The 9,524-nt window shown below is 35.1% G+C and overlaps 1 protein-coding gene across 1 annotated transcript; it reads left to right on the top strand.

Annotated features, from left to right (window-relative positions):
* Positions 1-5,324: 5,324 nt before the first annotated feature.
* On the top strand, positions 5,325-7,884 carry LOC128166583 (uncharacterized). Its single transcript, XM_052831850.1, has 3 exons — positions 5,325-5,472; positions 5,599-6,942; positions 7,306-7,884. The coding sequence occupies exons 1-3, from the start codon at positions 5,338-5,340 to the stop codon at positions 7,315-7,317; spliced, it is 1,491 nt and encodes a 496-aa protein (XP_052687810.1). The 5' UTR covers positions 5,325-5,337; the 3' UTR covers positions 7,318-7,884.
* The last annotated feature ends 1,640 nt before the right edge of the window (positions 7,885-9,524 follow it).

Below are 9,524 nucleotides of genomic sequence, written 5' to 3'. Positions count from 1 at the left end.
TTATTTATTTTTCTAATATTAGCACATAATTTCCTCAAAGAACAGTGTTTTGTACTTGACATTATAAATTTAAAACTAATAGCATTTTTAATTTTTATATTTATATTTGATAAGCATTGATTGCATTCTTGCTGTAACGAGTTACAGCTAAGTATGTAGTGAAATTCATCTCCTATTTCGCACTTATTGCAATGAGCACAGAATCTTTCATGTCTGGGAATATTTGCCCAACGTCCACTTTCAATGGGTAGATGGTGATTACATGTTCGAAATCTACAAAAAGTAATGATCTTTTCATACCAAGGGATTTTCCCCCCAATTTCGTGATTCATACAAATTCCTAGATCATATATTAACTTTGCAATTTTTGTATCTTTTCCGGTAAGTATTCTTGACCAATAAGAAATAATGCGTGTTTTAATTTGAATTTCAAGTGGGTATCGACCAAGTTCACCATATATCATGAAATCTGGAGTTGATTGTTTTAAATGGAGTAGAAGTTTATAAAATTTGAGATGAATTCTTTCTATAATTGCAATATTTGAAAAGCCCCAGAGTTCACATCCATATAACAGTATAGGTTGGACAATTTTGTCAAATAAATCTAGTTGACACTGTACTGATAGGTTATGAAATCTCCCCTTCTTTAACACTTCATATAATGCTTTTGTAGCTTTTTCGGCTAATTTCTGTATTGCAATTTTAAAACATCCTGTTCTGCTAAATACTATTCCCAAGTAGTTAAAATCAGTAACAACTTCAATTTTATGAAAGATAATTATATATCATGTATTTCTTATGCCCGGATACGTCTTTCAAAACGACATATTCATTACTTCTGTCATAGGAACAAACTTGACTAAAAATAAAATCACTTGATCAATCTTCCAAAGGGTTCGCACACATTAAATGAATTGCCTTATCAACATTTTCTTCTCTAGAAGACACCTCTCTATTGAGGTTTTATCCATAAGTTTGAAAAATATGTTCAAAAGAAATTTTTTTTCGAAAATCTATTTTTTTTACTATGAAAATGAAACGTCTTATTGACATTACTGGATACATTTTATTAGCTATTAATACATGTATCATGTATTTTTAATCTCTGCAACGTAGTATAGATTTACCGGATTCTCATAAAAGATAGAAGAAAAAAAATTATATATATATATATATATATATATATATATATATATATATATATATATATATATATATATATATATATATATATATATATATATATATATATATATATATAAAATATAATACCTTCTTTGAACAACAACATTTGTTTCAGATATAGTAAGATATAGTACAGTAGCTTTGAAAATCCATATACTGAGTAATGATATATTGGTGAACACAGCATTCCACTTGAAGTAATTGCAAAAGCATACATCTAGAAAAGATAAGTGACCTTTCGGACATTACTGACACCTCAGTCCGAGTTATTTCTCTTTGGTTACTGAAGTCCAGTCTAACAGTCCAGTCTAGATCACGGTATATTTTAAAGAACTCACAAAATCCAATTAGGCAAAGATGTTTTGTGAAAATAAAATGCTGGAGAGAATATTCAGCATTAACCCCCCCCCCCCCCCCGCCACCACCACCATCACTACCACCCACCCCGCACCACCCAATCAAAAAAATAATTATATATTTATTGGAATTGCAACAAAGTGGCGCTTCTAATTATCCTGATTTCTGATAACAATTTTGTTCACACTTTCTGTTTAATTAACAAAATGTTCATAGCAGCCTGAACTTGTATCATTGTTATGTCTATAGCAAAGGACGTTTTTCTTCAAATCTGGTTTTATTTTTAAACGATCACTGAAATGAATTGTATACCCTTTTTTAATGATGGATCCAACAGCATCCAAAGATCATACGTTAGCCCTGCATGCATTGATACAGTTTCCTAGGGCATTCAAAGGTTGTAATATTTGATATTTTCCCAATACTTCTGTCTATACTTGTACTTTTATATGTATTGTATAACTTTCCATTTCCATTGTCTTCTTTTCCATCGCTTTCTCGTTTACACGTCCATATCAAGAAAATATTACCAGTTTATCAATGAATGCAGTAACTGCATCAGCAAACCATAACCAAATTGCATAAATTAAAGAAATGCAACATGCTACATAAATAAATCTCCCCACGATCTGCAGAAGACTATTCTGTGTATTCCACAACCTGTTGAAGACTGTTCTGTGCACTTGGTACCCACGATCTGTAGAAGACTGTAATGTGATACCAACGATCTGTAAAAGACTGTTACATGTATATGGTACCCACGATCAGTAGAGGACTGTTCTGTTGTACCCACGATCTGAAAAAGACTGTTATGGAGGACTTTCATGTGATACCCACGATCAGTAGAGGACTGTTATGTAGTACCCACGATCTGCAGAAGACTATTCTGTGTATTCCACAATCTGTTGAAGACTGTTCTGTACACTTGGTATCCACGATAATGTGGTACAAACGATCCATAGAAGATTGTTATGTGTTACCCACGATCTGTAGAGGACTTTTCTTTGGTACCCACGATCTGTAGAAGATTGTTCTGTGGTAACCACAACTTATATGGGATTGGGTTTTTTTGGGGTATCAACGGTTTGTAAAATATCTTTTTTGTTGTACCTTCGAAGACTATTTTTTAATACCCACCAGGCACGTAGCATCAGGGTGGCCATGGGGGGCCTGCCTCTACCCCTAATTTTTGTCGCAGCAAAGATTTTTCTTGAATTTACACGTGATATTAAACAGTAAATTATCAAGTATTTGCCCCCCTCTCCCTTTTTTGAGACCTGTGAAAAATTGAAGTAGAAAAATTACAGTGAAGTTGAAGTTATAGGTATGTACCACGCTATATACCCCCCCCCCCCCAAAAAAAAACAAAAACAAACAAACAACAAAAAACGTAGTAGATTTCATATATTTCGTTGCCTTTTTTTTTCTTTTTTGGCGCTCGTCAAGATTTTTGGGATGAGTCTGCCCCTCCCTTCAAACTTTCAAAAACGATACTAAGTGCCTGCCCACGACTCTGAAAAGACTACACAGCTGTAACCACGACTTTAAAAATAAACGAACACTGCTGCATTTTTATTTAAAAAGCTAACTCAAGTTCCCTCAACAAAATAAGGAGTTGTGGTAGTAAACTCTCTTCAAAATGTATACGTACACATACATACATCTCTTTAAACAGAAATACATTCATTAAATATGAAATGTACTTATCTAATCAACCTCTTACATTCCAAAGTCCATCATAATTTATTTTTAATGGTTTTCCAAATATAGTTTTAACATTTGGGTCACAAATCTATGCAAGTTTTTTCCTCAAGCCTCAGTTAGAATAATTTTCATAGAGCATGGCACTGCGTTCCGTTAACAAAGTAATACAATATTTTGTGATCCGATTGATAATAAGGAAGCATTGGTCATCAAATATAAGTACAAGTCTGTCTGACATTGACACATACATGGATCCGGCCCTGAATACTCTTTGACTGATGTGGATATAATGTATTTATGAAAACGTAATTTTCCTTTATTTTCTGTATTCAAACATACATGTAGTATGTAATTTCCTAAAAGTATCAAGTTACAATGTATTACATGTTTACGACTTAATTTTTACAACGATCGAAGTCTTGAGTACATAATTTCCAAGTACAATACATATAGATTTGAGATGATTTATTCTCTCGCCCGGATAGTCAATTACTAGTATACACGGAAAAACTAACAGATGGATTGCAAATAAAATGCAAAAATTAAAAGGTTTTTTTGTGTTAAACATATATCAGCTTTTATGTACATGAGCATAAACGTTGGATGCTTTAAACATTCTTAATGTCAATAAAGTCCGAAAGATTCCAAATTCTCTGTTGATGAGGTGTCCGTCGTTAAAATGTAGTATTTTATAGAAATTTTATTACCAACCCATTGCTTTGCTTTAATCTAAAAAGATAAAAGACTACATTAACAGTTGAATTACTCCCATTTCAAAGAATCGTGTATATATATGAAAAACTGGTCTGACCACACCCTTATGTATCTAACATCCCAGTATATCACATGCAATTGACGGGACTTAATGGGTTTTAATGTGTGTTAGAGAGAGAGAGAGAGAGAGAGAGAGAGAGAGAGAGAGAGAGAGAGAGAGAGAGAGAGAGAGAGAGAGAGTACAAATGTCACATATTCGTGAGAAACTTTTCTCTATTGAACACTGTTTTGTTTATATAGCCTTGAGCTAGGTACACGATGTAGCTGGTAAAGACATTCTCGCCTTTATACATTTTGTCTTCGTTGACGCGGAATTCTTGATTCTACTTCAATCTTCCCAGTTTTATTGACCAATGGACAGTTACAAGGTATTTCGGCCACTCGCTGTCCTTCCTGAGACTAAAATAGCCCCACCCCCACTCACTATATTGTTTATACAATATCTATCAATTTGTTTTGAGTACCATATACTAATTTATTTATCATTAGGCCCTTCTTTTTTTAAATTAAAACTTGGGTAAGTATATAGGCCTTTACCTGCTTCTATACATAGCAAAGCAACTGTCAAACAGGAAAATTGTACGAATTTTTCCTTACGCATAATTATATAAATACATCCTTATGTGGTTATAAATGCGGTAAGTGATGAACATCAATAATGATGATGATGGGTTTAAAGAAGATAATTATGCAACTACTTCTTACATACATATCATATTTGTCACAGACATGTTTTAAATTCTTAAGGAACTTGCCCCACCCTGATTTTTTCTGTTCCCCCTAACTTCAAAAACAATGCTTAGTGCCTGATTACTTCTGCCACTTTCATGAAGAAGTGTTTTTATAATAGGATGAACACTCAATCAAATACCTGTAAAAGTATGATTATGGTCAATATACATATTTTTTTCTAAACGTATGACTTCCTCGCAATGTCCACCATTACTTCCCTGATTTTGTCACCAGCAATGACCAAGACATCGGTGTAAGAACAGTATATCTTTGATTTCCTGTTAGTCAACAGTACTAACCAATTTATCCCTCAGTCCCTTCTAATCATCTTTGAGTCAGTGATAATTTCAGAGCACGATTTCTTTGGTCATAGTTTTTATACGGCCCTTCTTCTAACAACGGCGCTTTGTCAAAGATTGTATTTTTATAGTCTCGATATATTCAATGCTTGTTGCATAAAAGATGGTTTATCGCCGACATCATGTGCTAATGCCATATTAATCATATTTACCTATCAATTTAAAGGCGAAAATCATAAACAAAGCGCTATAGTAGGAGACATGGATCTTTAGCGCGGCTTGTCACATGCGAGGGATTCCGAAAGGTGACAGAAATTGCAGCTACCACGTGTGCTTTTCATCAAAAACCCCGTTAGTGCCTCACTTTACAATGCATGTCAACGGAGGCCGATCTTCTGCACTCTCACTGATGTCCGATAAGGTAAGATAATGCAATGAGGAGCTTTTAAAAATCTGATAGCAAAAAATTATAGACATTTATGAAATTTATGCAAGATTTCTATCAAGTAAGTAACTTAATGCATCATCCATACTGTGTTTTTTGTAGAAGATGGGCTATCTGGTGTTTTGGCTGGTAACCGTGGCTTTGTGTTGTGACTATGGATTTACACAGGTTCTACGACCAAGGCAAATGAGGTTCCGAGGACCCCGTCGGTTTCCGCTAGGACCTGGCCCTGTCCGGTTTCCAGGAGCTCCTTTTCCCGGATCATTTCCACCACTGAACAGACAGAGGAACTTCGTACCTCAGCCGCCTCCTCCCCGGAGACAAATTCTTTTCTCCAATCCCGCTAATCAGTTGGCACCTAATTTACCCACTTCTTCACCTTTCTTGACGGGGTCTGTCTCCGGGACAAATTTTGGCACCGTGAATACCCAAAGCTCTAACCTAGTGTCAGATTCAGGGGTGACAGTGGATGTGGGGAACTTAGATTTCGGGACAGTGGCGGAAGCTGTAATGACTGATATGTTCAGAGAAAATGCAAGGGGAGGTAACTCGTTCACTAACAGCAACGGCGTGAACGCGAACACTCAGACCTTAACTCAAGGACAAACAAACTCACTGCTGAGCTCAGCATCTGGCGGTTTCCAGTTAGATAGAGTCAATGTACCGCAGAACAGTGTACCACAAATCAATGTACCGCAGAACAGTGTGCCGCAGAACAACCAGATCCCTAATAACTTGAACACAAATCCGGGTTCACAGGAGCCCATTGGTGTTGGATTAAGACCTATTGAGTTGCTGAACAATGACAGAAGTTTGGTGGAGAACAACAGAGTAAGCATCAACTTTGGGGCGGCACCAACGCAAACTTTAACGACTGGAAACCTGGTCGGCTCCACCGATCCTCAAACAATACAAAACGCAACAAGTTCGTTAACGTTGTCACCGGCATTTCCAGGATTTGCTCCATTGCAACTTCCGGAACTTGGAGACGATTCTTGGTTCTCTTATTTGAAAGGTCTTCTAGATCGAACCAACCCTGACCTGCGGATATTTTCAAACTCAACAGGTGAGGGTATGGTTCCTATCCCCCAACGTATAACGGACGTTCCCAGAGGCACTATGCCGATTTACATCAAAAACTTCCGGAGCAATCCAGCATACGTTCCTTTTCGACTTCCGGGCCAGCCATACAATATGCTCATTCCGTTCAATAGAGATAACCGGGAAATGGTGTACCCGTATTTGCCAATCTACATTCCGTATCCGAACGTAGGAGTTGATGTTCCGGAAGCTGGACAACGTTTTGTGGCGTATCTTCCGTTCCAACCGGATAGATACAAGGCATCCTCAGAGGGCGCTGGTGTCGTCTTCCCACAACTCTCTTCAGCTGGTTCGTTCCCGGTTTATACAGACAGACGTCCCGTAGTGGGAAATCTAATGCAACGGGTAAGTTTTGAAGATTCATTAGTCTTAGATATACGATAGCTTAATACAAGAGATTTATGTACAAGCTCAAATTAGAATACATACAATACATACACACAATTTCATTGAAAATGTTTTAACATTTTTATATATATATATATATAAAACAAAAAGTGAATTTCTCTGTGTTTTATATATATAATATTTTATATATATATATATATATATATATATATATATATATATATATATATATATATATATATATATATATATATATATATATATATATATATATATACACCGTTTGAAAAACACCACTTTATTTACTAATAAGTATTATTAACGGTCATGAAATGTAACAAAGTTTTGTTTCTCTTTAAGCTGGGAAGATGAAAGTGAAAAAAGAAGCTAGGAGAGAAAAGAAACCTTAATCAGTGTTTTAGTGATCGTCTCGCTCAAAGTCTACAAAGCATCACTTGATTGACCATCTTCCAAATAATGACTTGCAATAATTAGAAGTAGTACTCGGTAATTGATGAACGGGCAGATCCAAGCTGAAAACATTTGTGGGCCCGTGCTTGATTTTTTGTGATCTTTTCGCCATAAATGTCCATCGATCTGGTCGGCATTTGACAGAAGTCTCGCAGTAAATCAGTTGTGGAATGTAGGAATGCCAAGAGACTGTAGCTAAAGCTCCTTGCCCTACTTGTGTATTATAATCAAACTCTATTTCTGTTTTTCATTGTATAGACTGGCTTAAGTAGATTTATCACTGATTTCATAAGCCTTATTATTTATTGTACGGTTTCATCAATGTCTTGTAATTCTATAAGTATATATAATATAGAGATATATATAGGATGATGTACTCTTTTAATGATTATTTTGTAATACCAACATGCATGCATTTATTTAGATATAAAAATTTCCCCTTTATAAGACGCATGGGGACATCCTCTCTATGGTCGGGGGTTTTTAAGTAGATAAAGTTATAACTTTCTAAAAAGAGGTTAAACATTGGTTGACCTGATAAAGCTGTTTACGATGATGCTTGTCATGAAATAATTACTAGTACTTCACAATATCAAAATTTCCTGAAAGTATTTTTTTATACATGTAGCGAGCTCGTCGACACCGGGTCAGTTTTAAGTATTAAAGTTCCTAGTGTATCGAATTCCACACTTAACGTTAACTTAATGTAAAAACACCATCGCCTCTGGAAGTGAAATTTGTTTCGTATATATCAAAAACAGAAAATGGAAATAATTATGTTTGATTTATATATGTACGTATTCACGCACATACCTATATTTATACATAAAAAATGGTGTAAGATAAATATTTTGTATGTGGAAGGTAAGGATATCTCAGACAGCCTTACAAACAATTCAAAACAGACATTACAGAAGATGTAATTAGCTGTAATCTATCCAGGAAAATATCCACTTTCAATTTGAATGTTATTTTTTCATTAACTATATAATGCATAACGCGTCGTAATTTGTCTATTTTCTCACGTTAAAACGGCAACAATTTAGAGTTCTTCCTCAATTATAGCCTTCATTGTCATGGGAATTACACAATTTGCAGAACAAATTGCCGTAAATGTAATTATTTTTATTGTATGTTGTAAAGTTACGTCAAGAAGCAAGTTTATTTCGACAATGACGTAATCTCATCTCCGTAATAGGACAGTCGTGCAGATTGGCCGTCCATCGCTGACCCGGGTTACGTAATAATGTCACCTGCATGCGCTCTGACCTCAGTTCACACCTGCATTGTAATCCGCTTTGTCGCACCTGTTTTCGTTTTATGGCGATAAAACCATTACATGTAAATAAATGAGAGAGAGAGAGAGAGAGAGAGAGAGAATTACTTTTAAATTCTCAGTATGTGTGTCATATTAGTTAATACATTTATATGACAAACTGACATTGCTTATGATATTCAAAACATACATTTATAGTATTCTTGCCCTGGAGAATGAAATTTTGGTATATTTATCCGGAAATATTTTGTCTATGTTGATATGTACTTCACCGATATACGGTCCTTAATGTTCTCAAGTATTTCTTAAAAATCTTAAGTATGTCTCTGTGGTTAAGTTGATGTAGGCTAAAAAGACATGACCCACATATTTCCTTACTCCGACCAAAAGAAAAATTTGCGCACTGAATTTTTTAAAAGAATTTTTCCAAAGTTTGGAATTAGAATAGCGTGCTTTTTGACCTTCGCGTGGCCTATCTGAATAAAGAGAACGTAGCAAGTAATTTGCCAGAGAAAGTTACAGAAAATGTAATAATACCAAACATAAAAAATTCATAGGCCATTGTAAGTAAGGACTAGATAAGCATGCAGTACGTTATCCACAGCAGAATCAATAAGACGGAGAGAGAGAAGGAAAAATAGAGAAAGAGAGATGGATGGTAATGCTTGATTCAATTTATAACTCCACATCACTATAACTGGTTTTCTGCCCACAATATAATCGATTCTGAAATCATTTTTTCCAGAAAGCACTTTTTGTATTTTTTCAGGGATAGGCTGAAATTTCGATAAATATCAAAATGTTTCCATGGTTATTCAAAAAATAGGCTACA

This window comes from Crassostrea angulata, chromosome 10 (assembly GCF_025612915.1).
Source record: "Crassostrea angulata isolate pt1a10 chromosome 10, ASM2561291v2, whole genome shotgun sequence".
Taxonomy (NCBI): domain Eukaryota; kingdom Metazoa; phylum Mollusca; class Bivalvia; order Ostreida; family Ostreidae; genus Magallana; species Magallana angulata.
Note: the sequence above shows the minus strand (reverse complement) of the source record. Positions and strands in the feature narration are given on the sequence as shown.

Excerpts from the sequence above, each read along its gene's own strand:
- LOC128166583 (XM_052831850.1), top strand. The coding sequence starts at position 5,338 with ATGCGAGGGATTCCGAAAGGTGACAGAAATTGCAGCTACCACGTGTGC. Across the intron at positions 5,473-5,598 it reads TCTCACTGATGTCCGATAAG|AAGATGGGCTATCTGGTGTT; the intron begins GTAAGATAATGC and ends TGTTTTTTGTAG.